The sequence below is a fragment of the Pholcus phalangioides genome, unplaced genomic scaffold (assembly GCF_987345545.1).
Source record: "Pholcus phalangioides strain wild (caught in Gottingen) unplaced genomic scaffold, Ppha-v1.0 ptg000030l_1, whole genome shotgun sequence".
Lineage (NCBI taxonomy): Eukaryota > Metazoa > Arthropoda > Arachnida > Araneae > Pholcidae > Pholcus > Pholcus phalangioides.
The window spans coordinates 2,984,802-3,006,357 of record NW_028301620.1 but is presented as its reverse complement, the minus strand read 5'-3'; the positions used below and the strand labels follow the sequence as shown (position 1 = coordinate 3,006,357).

Genomic DNA, 21,556 nt, shown 5'->3' with positions numbered 1-21,556 from the left:
AAAATAAGCTCCTCAAATATATTTCATAAATGACTCAAGGTTCTGGTTGATAAACTGAATGCAAAAATATGACAGTGTATAAATGAAAAAAATATTCAGGACAATCTGTTAAACTAGCCATATGTTTTGGTGCAGTTTGACCTAATTAGTCCTTGCACCAATAAAACTTAAATTCAATCCAACTAGCCATAGTAATATTGCAGCCACCATGATTGGGTGTGGTGGCTGCACACACCACATTGTGTTCAATGACTACTGAAATTTTACACTTGTAACTAACAGAGAAAATTATTTAATACTTACGAAAATAAAGAGTAAGTTGGATTGAACAGAAGAAATTCAATGGCAATGTCTTTTGTGGAATCATCTAGCCAGTCTATCACTTCAAGATCAGAAAGTGTGCGATTTGCATCTGACCTGAAAAGCAGTAACAACATTACTTTATAATACTGCTTTTTCAACATCCAGGATCTTTGCTGTAATTTGAAAATTGAGAACAGTTAATAAAACTTCACAGATTTCAAAAGCTGTTCGTACAATACAATATTTCACAGTCACAGCAGGCTGTATGTTCACAACAGAAAATGGGTTTTTAGTGTAAGTGTCACCCTGGCATAATTATGCCAACATCTATATATATAAAATTAATTTTCTGTGTGCGTATATTGTCTATACAAATCTACAATTTTAGATCGATTGTCACCAAATTTTGCATATATACCAAATGGGACCCGACTTGAACAATAGGCTACATTAAAATTTCGCCAGAGCAGGGCAAGTGCCCCAAATGGGCAAAAAACTGTCAGGCAACAATGGTTTTTGGACATCAGCAATCACTTTCCAAACATTTACTTTAGTTACCGTGGTTCCCTAGCAATGAGTTTCAAACGTGTTTTATGCCTTTACAATGGTTTGTCACTTCTCTAATCCTGTTTTCTATCACATCAATAGTTTTAAAAATTTTATTGAATTCTCGATTTTTGAAATATTGAGATCGCTTAGAGATAAACGAAGCCCACCATGAGATTAAATATGAAGTAATTATCCGGACCTATATATATATGTATACTTTTGAGTTGGATATCCATGCAATAACATTGATTTCAATTTTTTATTTATATCTTCTCAAGCATGTGAAAATTAATATCTCTGTATTGTCTTTTGATATTCAACTGCCTAAATTCATGTGGGCTAAAATATTTTAAAATTAATTATTGGCCCGTAAAAAGTACATTGAAAAAATTCCACAACTTTAATTAAGCATTTTTAGAAGCTGAAACAGGCAGATGGATAACTTGAAGTTCAGAGGGGGGGGGGGAAGGATTGAAATACCTAGCGCCCCTTAAAAAAATGAAAAATATATATATATTCATTTCTATGTTTCTTTAAATCTAGATCTGTTTCTTTCATGAGTCGTGCAGCAAGTCGTCATATTGTTAACTTAGACACAGCTTGCATGTCCCTCAAAAGAAGAGGGAGATATTATGTGATCCAAAAAGCCTTATTAAAGAAAACCCGGGCAGCGCCGGGTATTATAGCTAGTAAATAATAAATACATTGGGCCCACACATACACTCAGATCACATGTTCCAGCATCTACCAATTTTGTTAGAAATTTCCCAGAGGAATGAGATAAAAGAGAATTTTTTTCCCTCAATGTCATATAGAGGTGAACTTCAGGGAAAAAAAAAGTGTCCTGGACTCTGCTAGGAATCGAGTCACAGTCCTTGCAGTCTGAGCAAGTGGGCTACCCTACCATATAATTCACCAGCGATTCCCAGCAAGACCAGAATACTTTTCTTCCAAGTTTCATCTCTGTATAACATCCAGAAAAAGTGTAATGACTTTGTGTTCTTCGAATAGTGAGCACTCATCAGGACAAACATAAACAGAAATTTATAACAAAAAATTAGAATAATAATGTAAACATGGGACGACGATCCTACTCGATCACTTTTTTCACACCCTTCCTTCTCTGTTTTTTTTTTCGAATGTTCCATTTTTTGTTTTTGCAATCTTCCATCTCCTGAGGCTTTTCTTCTTCTTGCCCTCTCGAGCCTTATACCATATTGTTGCGTCAAGGTTCTCAACTGAGAGACGCGCTACAGAACACTAGAAAAAGTCTCTTTCGTTGCTCGAGAAAAAGCAAATTGAATCACTCTCTATTGAGAGAAACGATGTCACTTTCTACTGTTCATACAAAGTACAAAAGCCTGGATAACCAAGCAAAGATCGAGATATGTTCGGAAAGAAAATTCACATTCCTCTGTGGAAAATCGAACGACCAATCTCTCACTGTCCGGGCAAGTATTCTAAGAACAAGATTAGGTATGTCCTCACTGGTGCGTCTTCTTTCAACAGCTTTCAACTTTCAATCTCGTTTTTTTTTTCTTTACCGCTGAACTCTATCGCATGCCTCAAGTGGCGTGCCTTTTTTCTGTCTTCACCTATACGGCTAAACCTTTCAATTCAGATGCCGATGCAACTGTCGCAGTGGATGCAATTTCCACATTTTAATGTGAAAATATGTGAGGGAAAATTGCTCTATAAAAGACGGAATATATAGACGAAATCATTCTCAAAATTGCTCAACTTCGGAATAAATTAAAAATTAAATCAAGTCGTTCGTCAACTTTACCCGAATATAGTCGAGTCAAAGAAATTAAGAAAACTGTATACTTCTATTTTGCTAAGTCGTAATCTAATACGTATTTAAATAATTTTTTTCGTTCAAAATTATAGTCAGCGCAGCATTATTTTTCTCAAGTGTTTGTTCATACACCAAAGCCCTAAATCCGTGGTAATAGAAGTGAAAAACTTGAAATTTTCAAATTAAATAATTTTTCATAATAAAAAGTAGCAGAATATGATAGCCCAAGATGATCAGATTTAAAATATTTTCGCACACAAATCTGAATATCAAAAGAAAATTATTTAATATGTTGTTTCAATCAATTTTTAAACTTGAAATACCGTACTTTCGACAGTCAGTAACAGAAAATTTCTCTAGAACAGAATTTCTTGTGCGCTCATCCCTAAACTCGGCGTGCTACTCGAAAGGTTGATCCTGCGTACGCTTCTGGTTGCAGCTCTAATAATATTAATGAAAATAAAATCATAGCTGCCAACTTTTGAAAATGAAAATTCGGGAGATTTTCGCGCAAACCCGTATTTTATGCTAAAACCACTCCCTAATAAATACAATAGGGATTTTCCCAAATAAAATAGGGATTTTCCAAACATAAAAGTTAAAGCGTAGGGAATAAAATCCCTACTGAAGTCAAATTAAAATAGGGATTTTACACATGGAAGTTAAACCCTTGGGAATAAAATTCCTACGCAAAAAAACAAGTGAAATAGGAGGTTAAAACTTCAATGATGTAAAAATAAATATTGTGTTCAATCAGAAACGCTGTGAACAAACATTCTGCGCGAATGACCCCAAAATCATCGGAAGATGAAGGAAAACACCGTCAATTTTTGAAGAACACTGACTTTTTATGACACTTGCTTGATGTTTTTTTTTCCATTTCACGAGTGATGATGGCAGTCTTTCCATGACCGATGTTTATGTCCGTAACACAACTTGTACAAAAAGGAAAAGTCGGCCCTCTTCTGGAACGTTTGATAAAAGGAAATTCATCGGAATAAGTATCTTTAAAATTGATTAAATATGTTTTTGCTTATCATTATTCATGCTTTGTTATATCGCACGTACGTAACTTAAACAAAAGAAATTTTGACCACATGTGCATCACTAGAATCTTCAATTATTATCCAGGACTATTGGCTGCTAAGCCATTTCCCTGCACGATAAGACAAACAACTTTCTTGTTACCATCAGAGGGTTTGTAAAACTTCCTTAAAAAGGGAATTTCCCCATTTACGACGTGTGACGTCATTTCGAAAGGGGAAAAAAAGAGGCTTCATGCCCCACAATAAATTCCTTAGGGATTGTTTTCATAAGCGGGGATTTTTTTTAATGAAGTAGGGAATTTTTAGGGACAATTAGGGATTTTTGTGATTTTTGTAAAAATTCGGGAGATTTAAGAACTTTTCGGGAGGTCGAGCGATGAAGCTAAAATTCGGGAGATTCCCGAAAAATTCGGGAGACTTGGCAGCTATGTAAAATCTGCATAAAACTGTACAGTTTTTGAGAAAATAGCGAAGATTATTATTGCGCTGAAGGGAACAGCCTGTTCCTCATAAATTCAGGCCCTGTGCAAACATTAATCTTTTCCCTCCCCACCCCCCTTTTATATAAAGTTCTTTGAGGCAACTTTTTTCCAGTCGGAAGCGCAATGCTTGTTCCCATCATTAAAAAGGGTGCACCCTTATCAAGTCAGGATGATTTTAATCGTACAAAGTTTTAATTTGTACAAAGTGTTCAAATTGGGACATTAATCAAGTACTCTCAAACATGAAATCGGACACGAGCATCAAGCACTTTGAAAGCACCACAGTGCCCGCAAGCAGCAGGTTGAATATGTCTGCTACAGATTACAATTATGTAAAAAGTTTACATAATTACTCTCAAATTAAATTCCACGTTTGGAAATATTCTACAGAAAGAAAGTTTAAAAAAAATAAAGGAAAGGAAATCAAAATTTGCGGGCCTCCTAAAATTGCAAGGGCGAAGGGCACTTGCCCCCGTTTGCCCATGCAAGATACAGGCACTGGTAAAGGGGTCTTGCATCCGGTAAGGGTGATCCTCCAACAGTTGACTAAGTATTATTCGTGTGCTTCCACGAAATGTTTAGAAAAATGTGGAGTCAAGAGTTTCAACAGCACGGTGGACCTCCGATGAAAGTGATATTCGGAGGGCGTACCATTTTCATATACTTTGAAAAATCATACCATTAGATCTTATTATCATAAATAGCCCTCCAACACATCTGGTTAAAGTTCTCACGCCGTGTCTGGATTGCCCCATGCATTGAGGTGGCCCCGCGAAGAGCTCGTGAATTATTTTATAATTACACAGCAAACCTCCGTACGCGAGCTCTTCGCAAAAACATGAAAAAGAAATCGACCAGCATTTTAATATGAAATTCTACCAAAAAAACAAGTTTCAAGACAATCATTTAATTTATAATTTTACAATTATAATTACCGTTAATTTAAATTTACCTTCAATAATATCACGTAATGCACTACGTGACCTGAAGTCTTCAAAAGTATCAACGTTTTTTTTGTTTACATCATAAAAATCGAGAAAAACTTATGAAAACAACACTGAATCTTCACGAAAAGGAAAGGGAAATTGAACGAAAATCCAAACCTGGTGGAGCAGAAGGAAAAGGAATGCCTCTTAAAAAATGGCTGCCTTTCAACAAGTTTGAGTCACGCCTGAGTGATTTACGACACGCTTGATGACAGGTGTGCCAGTGGAAAGCGCATTGACGCAGAAAAAACGCACCAGTGTAGACATAGCTAATGATGGTTTGATTCCCCACAGAGGAACACATCTCAATCTCGGTTTGGTTATCTAGGCTTTCATACTTCACTCTCTATTGTCCGATCTGGGAGGGGTGCATTTGTGGTAAATTGTGAAAGGCTGATAAGTCTACACTTTAGAGCATGCATCAAGCTACAATGCATGAAGTAAAGAAAGCAAGATCAAGTCTCTAGTGATATGTATGGATTGCAAGAGGGCGACCTCGATTTCCAGCAGAGACCAGAAGACTTTTCTTTCTGAGTTCACCTGAGTATAATCCAAGAAAAAAGTGTCTTTCCCCACAGGAATGTTTATGAAGTGCATGTACGGTAGTTCAGTACAAAATTTTACAACATACAAAATGCTCAATGAGGTAACTGAAAAAGCATGCTCATAAAAAATATGGGTGTCAAATAAATATCTAAGCTATATCAAAAATATAGCAACCCAATAATAGCAATAAAAACCGATAATTATGATAAAATATAATACACTGCCCATAAAAAAAATGCACGGTTGTCTCACCTAAGTATGGACAGTCTATCGTACTTCTTTTTAAACGTATCAATTCATGACCCCATAGGTAAGCTATCCCATTTACTCACAACCCTATTAGAGAAAAACACCCTGTGACACCACAACCTGGAATTATCCCTATTATCCCTTACAAAATGATACTGGTGTCCCCCCTTGTCGAAGCAGTTGATTGACTGTGTATTAATAACTCATGGTCCATCCTATCCATCCTGTTGAAAATTTTAAACACTTCTATCATACAAGGATGACGTCACTCTCCGCAACCATACAAAGGTTTTTTAACAACTGGCTGTTGCAAAGATATATTTTGGAAAGAAAATTGACTATCAGCAACATACCTAGAAACATTTAGTAGTACAACATCGAGGCTTCTGACATCATCAGATCGATATTTCAATGGCGAATTCCTTATCGGATGATAATCGTAGAACCATGTCACATTCCTCTGTTTTTTCGCCACGTGACGAGTCAGAAGGCTACACTGATGGAATGATGGATAATGCTGGCTTCTCTCACAAGTTTTCACTTCTGAGCTGGATCTCTTTAAAAATACTGGACCAAGATGATAACATCCTGTAGCTTCAACTAAAGAATAGACATTAGCGTCACCAAAAGTCTCTTCATATAACAAGTCTGTAGTGTCATATAGTATTTGCCATAAACCTTCGGATCTGGAATGAAACTCTGTTGACCTGAAAAATAGAGGAGAAATAAACAGAAATTACTACACTGTATAACACTTCCTGTTATTATTTTTTTAATCAGTCAATAAGAACCATAAAATAAAGCATGAAGTCAAACTTGTGATAACAAGCTCCAACATTTAAAAAATGAAGTTTTTGGTCCAATCGGATTTATCCTACAAGTCCAGCTTTGCTGAGTATGTGGTCATTTAGGTATCAAAAAATGAACTGACTGAAAAGCTGGCTTTTCAATCAGTTCATTTGGCCATTGTCCTATGTTTAAGATAGGGCCCTGGGCAAATTTGTAATTGTTGTCACCCCCTCAAGTTTGTAATTGTTGAATATTGAAGGACCAGATACATCCTGCTTCACATCTCTCTCAGAAGAGACGACTAACTTTCCTTTCCAAAAGGTTCATCTCTGCATAACATCCAGAAAAATTTCTTTCATTCAGAAAACTCTTTGGATTTCAATACAGTCCATGCACTAAATGTGATCTTGGAAGTTTTTGATAACAATATCCAAGTGATAACTATATCTCAAAAAAATATTGTTTGCAAGTATGGTGACCATACATCCCGTTTGGTCAAATGGGACAAATGATAAACAGAAGATGAAACGTGACAACTGTTTTTCTTTTCCTCATAATGATTGCAAAATGTTTTATGGTTCTGTTGTTGTTTTAAAAAATAGGAACAGGACTTTTTTTTTCCTCCCTTTAAGCTCAAATCGTGAGGCGTTATAATGAAACTGTCTAATGGAAATCATGAATTACATTTCTAAGGTACAATATGTTTCATAGATTCCTTGAGAAAGCCTCTCAGGAAAAAAAAGAAATTAAAATCTGGTCTACTGAAAAGAAACTGATTAAGATCTAAAGGAAAGTGCTATATTTTTGTCATATATTTGCCTTCACGATAGGAAGCTCATTGCAAAAGCAGCTCCACATGTACATGGATCACAGCAAATGCTATGTATGGATTACAGAGTATGGAGATGTCCGTCAACAAGGGAGCGAGGAGCTAATACCTTCTAGCTTCCTAAATTATATTGCAGCCTGATAACAATAACTTATGGGGGAAAAATAAGTTTGGATAAACCTTAGCTTCAGAATGTGCAAAAAAAGAAAAAAAAAATTGATGGAAAAAAAAACTGATAAGTTTAGCCTTAGCCTTGGTAACTATAAATAATTTTTTTTCTCATGTTATGTGTGATATTGGCCTGTTCTGTTCTTTGGAAAAGTGATAGCAATACCCAAATGATGGCATTATCAGTTTTAATAAGTGGCACCAACTGTATTTATCTGGGCGAAATAAAATGCAAATTAAAGTATTATCAGATGAAAACCTTAGAATTATTACCTTAAGAAAATACTTTTGATTGACTGTCTTTGCAAGTAATTCAGATTGATATTAGTGGGATACGTCATCAGCAAAAGCAGAATAAAGGTTGAAATGGCAACGAAAGTGCAGCTAAAAAAGAAAAAAAATGAATAAAGTTTGTTGGAAAAAAAATTGTCAAAATTTCAAACCATCACTAGAAATCCGTCGACACAAATATGCAAGAAAAAATTTCTATTACTAACCTTAAATATGCAAAAGTATACTTTCTTTTCATGGAAAACTCTGTTTTTGGTATGAGTTCGGATTCAAGAGGGGGCTGCAGGTAATTAAAGAGAAAAAATCGTTTCCCTTTCGGTAATGCATCTGATTGTTCTTTTCCGAGGTCTACATTGTTGGATGGCACTGACGTGGCCTTATGAAAACATAACTTGCAAGTGTTGAAAGTAGCCACAAAGACAGACTGCAAAAAAATTTGTAAAACAATAATTATTGTAATAGCACATAACTAAGTAACTCAAGCATTGAGAAAACAGCATGCAATCAGATTCTCTGTAGCGAATGTCTGCAGTAAGTGAATAACTGCGTCAATGAATGCATATTTTCAGTTCAAAATTTTATATAACAATCTCTGGATGTACTGTAAATATTTCTATTGTTGTCACTTGTCCACCTGTTTCTGCAAAATGTTCAGAAAGTTGTGTGTATAGAAATTTACATGTAAAAAAAGCTATTCAAATGTAATTCTATAATAAAGTATAAAGATATTTGATGAAGCAATTTCATTATACTTTGCATTGCTGGATATGTTGATGGGTCAGTGGTTCCCAAATGTTTTGAAGCATGATGTCCCTTTGACAAAAATGTTATTTATGGCCGGCCTCCTCCCTGCCCTTTTTAAAATCATTTAAAATTAAACAGGAAGAGCACTGAAATTTGTTATCAAATAGTTTTTTTCTATCTTGATCAGATGATGATTTAACGATGGCACATGCTTTAGACCTCCAACTTCTGAAGTGCCCTGCAAAACCTCAACTTTACGCTCTTTTCAAATTTAAAAATAAATATATTTTAATATTTTCTTCTGTGCCTGGGGCCTCAACCAACTTTATTTTATCTCTGATTTTGTTACTTGGGGTTTTTGAACTTTGACACATTTTCACAGAAAGCAACTACAAAAGAACCTTCAGGATATCTTGTTTTGCTTTATATAAGTAGCAAAGCTTGAAAAATCATACAGTGTATTTGGAAAATTGCATCCCAATACATTGATTAATAGCTAAATTAGGAGTTAAGATGTTTTTTAAGTAGGAAATATTTCTATTTGTGTTTCAAAACATGCAATTAAATCTTGTTTTTATTCTGGAAAATCCTTTGCCCCCTCCCAGTTCACTGGTATGGACCCCCCCCCCCCCTCTGCCCAGAGGGTCTTGACAAACAATTTAGGGACATTAGACTTGAGTAAATATTTTTTTACAATCCAATGCATAGATACATTTATGGCTTTATTGTCTGTAGGCGTTTCAAAATTTTCCAACTTTCTTCCCCCGTAGTTGAATTAGTACGTGTGTGCGTATGTGTGACCACTCATTATTAAAATTTTATGCCCTGTGCTAGTCTGTTACGTTCCCTATGAATGAGTCTCTGGGCTAACACCTAAAAATTTTGTTATTGAACTACAATTTTTGGCATGAAAATAACCAAGGCCATATTCCATATCAGCATTAAAGCAATAAGATAATTTACTGCTCATGAGACAAACTTACAAAAATAGGATAAATAATGAATGCAGAGAAGATGATGCTGATAGTTGACATCTTCAACCACAAAAGAGACTGTTTGAACCTGAGTCTAGACAAAGAAATATAATAAACATTAAAGTGCAGAAAAACGTTCAACAGCAACTATTCAAAAGAAATCCTGTACAATAGTTGCATAAATTATTGCATTTTGCCAAACTGAAACACAATTTTTATTGATTAAAATATATTTGGTTTAATTTTCAGTGGTATATTTATACTCAGGGTTGTTCCAAAAAATAAAATTGTAAGATTTTGTTACCTTGGTGCATAAACACATGAAACATATAGGAACACTGAAGAAAGCCCAATCAAGTAAATCCAGCTGAAACGATTCATGCAAGCTGACAAAGGCTTCTCCAGTTGTTTGATTTCAGGTATGTCAGAAAAATGGACAGCGGACAAATCTAAATAAAAATGAAATGAACCAAAATATCAGGATTTCAATCTCGAAAATGAGAAATAGAGTAAATCCCCTGCTTATAACGTTTCCTCTTAGAATGTTTTCCAGCCTAGTACGACTTATTTTTGTGGTCCCATCTCTTACTTATACTCATTAAGATTTCCTGTTTAAGTGTGTTCCGGCTGGCAATGTTCTATTATGACAGTTTTTTGAAAAACTTTATGAGTGGGATGCATGGTATTCTATAAAACAGAGGGTGGGAGAAGGTAAAAATTTTTGTGTTATAATTTCCTATATATAATCAGTAGATCACAGCCTCATTGGGCATTTTGCCTGTTGTGGCGTTGTATTTGTATTTGTATTACACAGTAAATGCCACTTCATATCATCACATAAGGACTCTGGTTTCTGATAACAATAACAGACTGATAACTATATCTGACAGAAACCAAAAGGCCAATATGACCATAATTCCCATTTGGTCGAATAGGACACATAAAAATTAAACTAATCTGTTTTCTTTTCACATAACTGGCTGCAAAATGTTAGAGAGTGTGGCTTTTTTCTTTCACATTTTTCTAAAACCAAATTCTCTCCCCCCCCCCCCCAAGCTAAAATCCTGCATTTTTTTTATTCAGCCATTTTTTCTCTCTCTTCAGCCATTGTGATGTGTTGGAATGTAACTGTCTAGTGTTTCACAAATTCTGATGTATACTTTTTCTAATTCACAGAACATTCCATAGATACTTGAGAATCTTTCAGGTATCTGGACAACCGAATAAAACTGACTAAGAACTGGAGGTTTATTTATTTACTTTTTTCAAATCTTACATTGATTAGCCTTCACTATAGGAAGTTCATAGCTAAAACAGGCTCCACGAGTACATGGACCATAGCAGCTACTATGACCCCCATAAGGGCATTGGGAACTGAGTACGGAAATGCTTGTTATCAGGGGAGGGGGGAGATATAACCTTCTAATACCTACATAGTCTTGCAGGCTGATAATGATAACTTGCAAAGAAAGAAATGTCTGGTTAAACCTTATCTTCAGAGTGTGCAAAAAAGTTTGATGAAAAAAAAATTATAACATAAACCAAAAAGTCCTGATAAATATAAACAATTTTTCCCCATGTTTGATATTGGTCTCATCCATACTTTTCGAAACAGGTAATAATAACCAAGTTATAATAACATTGCCCATGATCCTAATATAAGTAGTGTCTAATTTACATTTTCTTACAACTTTACAATTATTTGGCACTAAATAAAGGCTGTTTAGTTGCACTTTCTTTTTGAGAGGTAAGAAAGATGAAATATTTTCAAAAATAATTCACAAAAATTGCATTCATGATGGAAGAATCGACTGCATATGTTTAGCCAGCATGTCTGGAATATCTCTCGATCGTCTTCGAAATCTATCTGAGATTGGAAAAGTGGGGGTTTGTCAAGGTCTTCAAAGTATGTCGGGGAAAATGTGAGTTACAGGTTCTGAACAATTCTTAAACATCTGAACTAGTCAGGGGTGGCTTAAGCAAGGGTGCAACCAAGCAGCAAGTGACAAGGGTTGGCATCTTAGACTTTAGTTAGATCAAATGTTTAAAAAACTTTCAAAGGTAAAATTCACATGAAATCATGCTTTTGAGCCATATCTTAACGATGAAGTTGGTAAGGAAATGAATAGGGCCTGGGATCCCAGGTCTGCTATTACTAATAGCAGGAAAAAGGAATATACTATTTCATAAGAGGCAAGTGTGCATTGCGATGCCCTCACCCAGCAATTTTCTGGAACAATTGAATATAAACAAAGGACAAATTTTACCTCTCATTTGTCCAGTCTCTGGAGTACCAGAATTGCCTACGAAATAAATTTGTTGATAAATGTGTCACCTCGTTTTTTTTTTGCTCTTTATAGGATAAGTGTAAGTAATGATGGATCATCAATAAGAGCTGTAATGCAGATCAAGTTTCTGGCATAATTAAGAATGGTAAAAAAAAATCTTGGACAAAAAAACTGGTCGTATGGTCATGCATATTTTCTTCTGTAAACACTAGTGTGTGGCTTTATAGGCCTATATAAAAAAAATAAATCAAGTTTATCCCCAGTCTAAAGCACTGTCATCCTCTTGCAAGGATCGTCTTTAGGGTCACAGGGACATCTTAAGAGCATCGTAGGCTCCCAGGCCAAGTGATTTCGCCGAGTCCCTACCTGACAAATTCTCAAAAAATTCAACTATTTCTCATTTTTCCGAGGCCTTTCTTCTCTTGAGGGCCCTGGGCAGTGCCCGGGTGGGCCCATGCATTAAGGCAGCACTGAGGGGAGGCACATGAAGCTTTGCAATCGGACAGCAGGTAAGCTTGACCCCCCAAAACTAATAAAGAATAGATTGAATTGGGTGGTTTGAATCTTTTGTTTTTCTACATCTGAGGGTCCTTTTTCTGTACTAAATGCATTCACATCATCAGAGCTTCATGTTTGTTTTGGCAAATGTAATCTTGATTTATTAAAAATTTCAGATACAGCAAGCATGCGTATATTCATTTGCATACAGCTAATACTATAACTTTTAAATTAGCAATTCCTGCAAAATTTGAGTTAAATTGAGAAATAGGAAGAACCACATTTACGTATTCCTTGACCATATAAACTGCAAAAAAAATTGAAGACTAGGGAAGAGAGCCCAATTTTAAAATAAAAGAAGATAAATTAATTCCATCAATTTTGCAACATGCCACTTTTTTCACAAAAACATTGCAGATAAACTCAAGATGTTAAAAGACAAAAGCTAAAAACAGGCCTGCATATCCATTCAATAGGAAAAGATGATAAAGAAAGTAAAAACAAGAGTGAATAGGAAAAGATAGAGGTTAAAATACAGCAATAAAAATAGAGGGAGGAAAGAAAAATATGGAGTTTTGCTCAATAGGGAGAAAAGATATGGTAAACATAGAAAGAAAACTGAAATAGTATTTTACAATCTCCAGAAAAAAATTGGAATACTTGGAAGTTTTCCTGATATTCGATGACTTTCACGTCTTCGACTTTCCCCCCAAAAAAATTTTTTTTCTTAATTTTCTAGGTTGTAGGAACACTTTTAAAGGCAGGAAATTATAGTATACTCGATTCATGTAATAAATGAGAATGATAAGCATAACAACAATAAGATCTGAAGATGGTAAACTACAAAAACTTGAAATGCTTCATTTAACATTTTGCAGGATTATATTAATGTATATTTGTATAAATTAAAACCAGGCAAAGTTTCTCATTTTTGTGATAATATTTGTTTTTGCTTTTTACTCTATGTGCAACAATATTCAGAAAAATCTATTTCCCTAGAGAAAATTTTTAAATCTTCGACGTAAAAAAAAACCTTGCCTTTTGAATCAGGGCTGTTTAATGATGCAGAAGAAGAATCAACAATTTTGCTGTGATTATCCTCAGAAACTTGAATATTTTTCTTACTGTTACAGCTCTCAAATGAATGCCAAGTCAAAATTGCTTTTAGAAATGTTGAAAAAACTCCTTCCCTTTAGAATACAAGACAAGAATTAATGAATGGTTTCGATAATTCTCAAATTTAGATAATCATGAAATAAATAATAATAGAGTGAAAATAAAGCTCTACCTCAACAATTGTAATTGAAACTATTAATGATTATTGTAAAATCGTAGCTGAAAAACTTGTATGTTTACAAAAAATTCATATTTTCTGTATTATTTACATTATTTAACAGAAGACTGAGATTCGATTAATATAAGAAAATATTTATTTACTTTTTCAGTCACAAATAAATAACTTTTTTTCTTCTCCCCCCCCCCCTTTTTTTATTCAATGTTGATGTATTTAAGAGAAGGCCTTAAATTTTCAAGATTCTCAATAACCAAATGTGCAATGAAAAGCGGGAACTTTTAAAAACAATTACAAATTACTCACGAAATATCTGATAAGGGAGATACTGATGATCTGTCATACATTTGCTCTTTCTCATAACTAAGATCTTCTTCACTGGCTCCAGAATCCCCGAAATTCCAGTTACTAAGCCCATCAATATCCTGATAGCTGCTTTCACTTCCATTGACAGATGATTCGTAATTTTCTGAGCTATTGTCACTGTCGCTGATTGTGCTGTTTTGGCTAACATCAGAGGTGGAATATTTTTCCCAGAAACAAACACATTTACATGAAATTACGTATGCAGCACCCAGCATGGTTTCAATGATTCTCAAATTTGGAATTGAAGAATAACTGAATAGCACAGCTGGGACAACTAATAGACCTGCAGTTGCACCAGCAACAGTCAGACATAAAACCAAGATAATGAGGATTTCAGTTGGCATCATAATAGGAATCTGTGAAGAGAAATAATTTATTAACATATATTTTTCTTTGTATAAACATTAACTGGATCATGCATTAACTCATTGGCATGAAGAAATGAAATGAACTGTGAAACTGTGTGCATCTTATCACTGAGGAAACTATAAACAAGTTTGGAGCATTCTTCACTTTTAACATGAATTAAAATAATCTGAATATACAGTAGACTCTCGCTAATCCAGTACATATCAGACCAAGGTGTGTGGATAATCAAAATCACATAATTACTGGAAGTAAATTGGAAAAGTATTTTTAAATGACATAAACTTTTATGGACAGACATACAATGACATGTTCTACTCTTCTATGCTCAAAGTAAACCTGCCTAAAAATGTTGGATTACTGAATGGGCCAGATTAATGCACAGCCGGATTATCAAGAGTTTACTGTATCTTGCTGAACGAATACATACCACATTGTTTATCAGATCTCTGTACAGAATTGAAATTGAAAAGACAGCTGTTGCACCCAAAGTTGCACATAAACAGCAAGTCAGTTTCTGTATCCCAGTTAATGTTGATGATGGGGAATTCAGGGCCAAAGAATTCCAAATATTGATGCTGTACAGAGCTGACATCAAATAGCCCCAGAATACCTGAGCAAAAGGATGCATAAATTTTAGCAATACACTTAATGCAATAAATAAATCACTAATACATATAAGTCAAATGTCCATATCACCAAGCCACTTGTTTCCATAAAAACAACGTAATAAATCAAAAAATGAGTCAAACGACAGTGCTAGAGATTAAATAAATTATCATTGTTCTTATTCAATAATTTATTGATTACTGAGAATAATCATAAATATCACACACTTTTATCAGAATGTTTTTTGTTGTTTTTTTCATTTTTCTGTGTATAATCTGGGATTTATATGCTGCAAAAACATCTGGATTTCTTAGTGTAAATTATATGCCACTCTGTGTCCTACTCCAACTTTTTTTTCCAAAAAAATTTATAGATGGCTTGTTGATATGAATAAAAGAAACTCACAGTTTTTTCTAGAAAAATGTAATATACAAAACCTTCCATTCCTTAAGATTTCAGAAAGTTCTTTTAATCTTTTCTTGTGATTCATTTAACTTTAGCGGAATAATTTTATCTATGTATTAGTAAAAACATCAATGTTCACAAACTTTCCCAGTTTAAAAGTTGTTAGAATGTATTTCAATACAAGAGTAACATAAACTTCATGTACTGTACTAGTTCATATTATTTGCATGCCATAAAAATAGGGGACACCAGCTTTTTTGAATGTTGGACTCTGGTATAATACTCCTGGTATGCCAGGAAAAGCATGATTTAATAAGTAGTGCATGATACATTCAGATGGCAGATATCAATCTATATTAAATGCAGAACAAATACACAAATCAGAAAAAAAAATAGTTTCCACTATAGCAAACATGTTTTGTCGAAGAATGTGATAACAATTATAAAAATTAAGAATTTACTTATTTGCTTTAACCTAATTATCACCAGCTTGAAACAAAATATGAATGTTATGATATGCACAATTTTTTTTACATGTTCAGAGATTGTAGAGTTTTTGGTAGTGCATATTTTGCAGAGTGTGTGTGCGCAGTTGTTAAAATTATTACTCTTCCAATTTAAATCTTAAACAAATGATCAAAGAACATAAAAATACTGTTCCTCACAGTCTAGTAATTTTTCCATTTAGCTCATATACAAATATTCATAACGAATATGCTTAGTATCTGACATTTCCTATATAAACCAAAATTTATGGGTAGCAAAAGAAAACGTAAAATTGGAACTATTCCCATTAACATAGTTTGTAAAACACAAAGGATCCTAAAATGCAGAAAACAAAAATGTTCAAATTACTGAATTAAGTGAGATTTCTAGAGTCCAGATATTCAAGAATTTTTTAAAATTTATAACTTGAATTTCCCAGCATACTTGTCTCCCTTGTTGTTTTGTGGCCTGCCGGCTGGCTAATGCAAAGGAATATAGCACATGTAAATTGAAGATTTGAGACAAGTGTTAAAAATAAAAAATTTTCGCCCATTCATTTAGAAGGGCACTTATTTTAAAAGCGTAAAACGTTTTGTGATTTTTGAAAATTAAACAATCTCAAACACAGGTTTAATTCAGCTTTAAGCATGCATTCTTGCCAGAGCTTTCTTTATTATTTCCCCATTAAAAATATCCATTTTCTATATTTTGACACTTACATGTATTTCCATTTCAACTCCTTAATAATACAATATATTATATGATAGAAATGATAAGTTCATACAGAATGTATATTTACCGCAAATATAGTAGGGTCAGTATCTGTTGGATAGAGCAGCTTTTCGACATGGCGATCCCCTTTTTCTGCTGACAACCACTGATTACAATTAAAATTGTATAACACTCCTGCAAAACAAACATAAAAATTTTGAAAACATATCAAATCATGAAAATAGGTGGGAAAATTTTGAGTATGGGTGACAACCATACTCAAAAAAGCAATAGAACAGTACAAAAACAATAGAGACAAGAAGAAAACCTTAATGCCTTCAGTGAAGGCACAAATTACATCCTATGAAAAATCTGCCTCAGTGTCATTTAATATCACAAAAAAATAAAGCATTAAAAAATTATATTAATTCTATTAATCATGGATAGTTAAAATTTTTAATTACATAAGCTATCAAGTAATTAATTGAAACATTTGTGACAGAAGAACGTATCATCATCATTGGAAATTGGTTGCAACCATCATTTACTTCATTGTGTTCTTAGCAAACCACAGACTCTTGATATCGACATAATTAACACCACTATTTTTAGCAAACCCATAAGTTGTTATGGGATGCTTTGCTTGTGTTATACTGATAATTAAAAGGTGTTGGCCTACATGAATAAATTATTAATCACTTTAAAAATAAAACAGACAATGCTTTTCGCCCTTACTTGTAACACAATCTCTGACAGTAACATTTTTGAGAAACCAGTTGGGCGAGGATCCACCGTTATTGTGCCAAATTAGCAATTTCAGAAGAGGTCCCAATGAAAACTCTGTACTATAAGAAATAAACAAAAATGCGGTAACATAACAATAGCCATGAAAAGGAACAAAAAAAAAAAAAAAAACACTAAGGGAAAAACTACACTAATTACAGATCACAAAAACAAAAAAATGCAGTCACCTCTCACTTATACATTTGTCTCAGTTATAAAATAATTTTCTGCATTCTGTATCAAAAAGATATAGCATAACATATATAATGCTATCCCCTTATATGCCTCTCTCACTTATGTGCCTTTTTTTCTTGTTTCCTTGCACCAATGCATAAGAAAGCGATCACTGTAATTTATCTACTATGGTTATTTGTAACTTCCTGAATAAATACAGCAATGAATATATTTTGGAAAGTTATTATATTAAAAGTTCTGGCCAACTTACTGACTGAAATGCACTGAAAATCCCTCAAAATACTTTTGGGAGTCTGAAGCTCCAATCCCACGATTACTTGGTGCGCGATGCAGGGTAAGATAATTAAAGTAAAAGATAATAAAAAGTCTTTGTTGGACATAAACCGCAAAAACCACAGCCGGCATGAAGGAAATCCCGTACTTGTCCAGACGCCGGCTGTGGCTTTTGAGGTTTATGTCCAACAAAGACTTTTTATTATCTTTTACTTTAATTATCTTACCTTGCGTTGCTTACCAAGAAATCATGGGATTGGGGCTTGAGTGTTTTTTTATTCTATTGCATGATCTGTATTTCATAAGATAGTTATTCCTTGTGCTTATAGAATACATAAAAATATTTTTTTTCCAGTTAATTCAGCATTATTTTAATCAACATTTAAACATATAAAGATTCTCAACTATGACAGAAAAATTTTAAAGAAATTATTTTATTTAAAAACATTTTATATGCTAAGAAAAATCACAGCTTATTTCTATATGACTGTGATTTACTGCATATAATCAACACACACAAAATTTAATTCATCGATTATGAAATCTTAAGGAATGAAAAGGGTTGTTTTTTAAGCAATGTTCCTTATAAGCTGAGTGCAAGTGAGGCCATGTACAGTGAAAATGGATCTGCACACACAAAATCACTAAGTACACCAGTTATAAGAAATATTTTGGATCTTATGCTGATAAAAACGTCAAGAAAGAAAAGTTGGCTCCTCTGGAAATGGAGCATAGGTCCTCTTGCACACCTGGCAAGTGCACCAACCAATGAACCAGAGTCTAATCTTCTTTTAATGATGCACATTTACTGTGGGCCAAAAAAAAAAAAAATAAAATCTCTGTACACCATTACTGCAAATTGTGTACATAAAAAATGCATATTCCTATTTGTATATCTATATTGCCTTACTGCTATCATAACGCAATGCAATCGTACATGCACCTCCTACACATTCTTCTGTGGCATTGGTGCGTTCAGGAACTTGCTATGTCCAAATCCAAATTAATTTCTGGCAGGGCCAATTTGTTGCCTGACATCTGCTGCCCTCAGAACGAGAGCCCTTGGGGAACCCATGTGAATACTTGTTATGTGTGTGTAAATGAGTGGCCCTAATGCATTTCTGTTGTCAGAGTCTTGCAGATGCTGCTATCTGTGTCCAGATTTTGAAGAAGATTTCCAATGCTCAAATATTTTATGTTATGTAAGTATCATGTTGAAGGTCTGCCTGCTCTTTGCAAAGAGACTTTTTCAAATGAGAGACCAGCTTGCATGTGCATCTTAAAGTTGGAAAATGGCAGGAAACCAACCACCATTATGCCACCAATGGAGTTCAAAACTAGATCCTTACAATGAAAGTCCTGCACAATGCCCATATGCAGCAACACATTGCCTTACCACATACGGAAAAATAGGTTTCAGGTGAAAAAAATCAGAGAGACTGTTGGTCATGGTTTTTTAGAAAAATTATCAATTCTTCCACTCGTATCTAGCCAGCTGATATTTTTATTTATTGTTTTTAACAAATCATTTTTCAAAATGGATATTTTCATGCCAACAATTCTGAAAAAAAAACCCCCAGATAATACACAGTGGTCCATAATCTACAGTGAAAAATTTACGTTTTCAATATGCAGTCCAAGAATTATACACAAGAAATCATGGTAATAGTTTGCTCAAATTCAACAAATTTTCGTAAAACTACTTGTATATTATACTACCTAAATATTATTTGCTAAAAATCAAAAGCCCAAAGATATTTCAAGTCTACCTCTAAATAGGGTTACCAGATCCAAAGACTGAGAAAGGATGTCTGCGCACGCATCCTTAGTGACGTTACTTATCCCAATTTTCCCAAGAGATGGTGCCACTACCCAAACCAATAAAATCGGCCACAACAATAATTTTACCCAACTCTGAAATAAAACTGCTAAAAAAAGCAGAAACAGAAAACATTCTGTGAATTTTGATGGCTATTGGTGAATGTGTGTTGGGGAAAAAAACCACAAAAACTCATATCAATGAAGAAATATGTGTTTCAAGGTGGAGAAAAGAACTTCCCCCAAAAAAAATGAAAAATAATTCAGCAAACCTGAAAAGTAGAACAAAAAGGTGAATTTTCCGAAACATAGGAGGACACTTGAAATGACATCAAAAAGGAGGAGGTTGATAACCCTAGCTCTAATCATCACTGGCATCCAGGGATACCAGAGTCTATGCGCTCATGCTGCTGATGTTCAAGCAACACCACAGTTATTTAAATAATATGCATAAATATACATACAACTCACATATTCATATAGAAATATAATGTTAGAAATATAATCGAGCTCATATTTCCCATTAACTTTCAGCAACACCAACCATTTTGGGTTCCCAGCACACCAACGACGTATATACTGACGGAGCTCATAGTAAGGATGAAAAAAGAAAATGTTGATCTTACCTAACCAGAAAAACTACAGTGCTTCCCCTCTGGAAGTAGGACAAGTTATCAGAACCAACTAATTGTCTGGTCTTGGTTACACCTCTCTGACCTTGCATTTCTAGGAACACCTTTGGACGAAAATGCAACACATGTATTTCACAAAAGTGCCAGTGGGTAGGAAAAACTTATTACACAAACAAATATTCTACAGTACTTGCAGTATCTGTTTGATAACAAATTCTATGGGGAATAAACCTTTTGAATTGGTGCATGATAGGAAATGTTTGTATGCACAATTATATACAGGGTGTCCTGTAAGTCCTACTTCAGCCTTTATCTTATTAACAGATTGTCGTAGAGGTATGATTCTAATTTTTTTTTAAATGCTTATTTGAGTTCAGAAATCCTCCTGTACTAGTTTCCAGAGTGAAAACGCAGTGTCATAAAATAAAAACTCTAAATTTTTATATGTGCGGGCATGATCCCCTGTTCTCTAACTTCAGAAAATATAGTTTTGCTCTCTCTCTCCTGAAACCAGCAGAAAAAAAAATCCATGTTCCTGAGTGTATTCACTGAGATATTGGAATTCAAAATTAGAGAAAAGTTGGGAAAGAACCTCTTGTATGAGGGAAAGCAACGTTATTCATTAGTTTATGTTGTTCTTTCCCAACTTTTCTCTAATTTTTGAAGCCAAATATCTCAGTCAATATTGCACTTAAGAACGCTGAATTTTTTCGGTTGGACTCAAGAGAGACAGGGCAACAACTTTTGAACATAGAAGAGGAAAACATGTCTGTACACATGTACAGAAGTTTATATTTGAAATTGATTCCCGGTGGCGAGAAACAACACTTTTTTTCTGTTCACCTTGGCATAATATCTAGAAAGTATATAGATTTCATGCATCTTAGCCGAGCAAAAATCATCATCCCCTTTCTAGAAGTTTACATAATTTGAATGGGCTTCTCTACTAACTTCCCCTAAACTGGCAATAACAGTAATACCGCACACTCTAGTTTGATGTATGCCGAATTAGCAAGAGTCTACAGTATATACGCATTTGACCTGTTTAGTATATATGAATAATTTTTAATGCATCATTTTA

At 34.2% G+C, this 21,556-nt stretch overlaps 1 protein-coding gene across 1 annotated transcript in view; it reads right to left on the bottom strand.

Annotated features, from left to right (window-relative positions):
* Nucleotides 1-21,556, bottom strand: part of LOC149067449 (uncharacterized) — a 369,309-nt gene that overhangs the window by 21,033 nt on the left and 326,720 nt on the right. Inside the window, exons 42-53 of the mRNA XM_089252608.1 lie at nt 20,470-20,579; nt 17,510-17,619; nt 16,863-16,969; nt 14,994-15,176; nt 14,138-14,553; nt 13,579-13,730; nt 10,059-10,203; nt 9,764-9,848; nt 8,243-8,460; nt 8,019-8,129; nt 6,313-6,666; nt 304-417 (exon numbers count right to left, since the gene is read on the bottom strand). Of these exons, the coding sequence (XP_089108734.1) occupies nt 304-417; nt 6,313-6,666; nt 8,019-8,129; nt 8,243-8,460; nt 9,764-9,848; nt 10,059-10,203; nt 13,579-13,730; nt 14,138-14,553; nt 14,994-15,176; nt 16,863-16,969; nt 17,510-17,619; nt 20,470-20,579 (2,105 nt within the window). The remainder of the gene's footprint in view (nt 1-303; nt 418-6,312; nt 6,667-8,018; nt 8,130-8,242; nt 8,461-9,763; nt 9,849-10,058; nt 10,204-13,578; nt 13,731-14,137; nt 14,554-14,993; nt 15,177-16,862; nt 16,970-17,509; nt 17,620-20,469; nt 20,580-21,556) is intronic.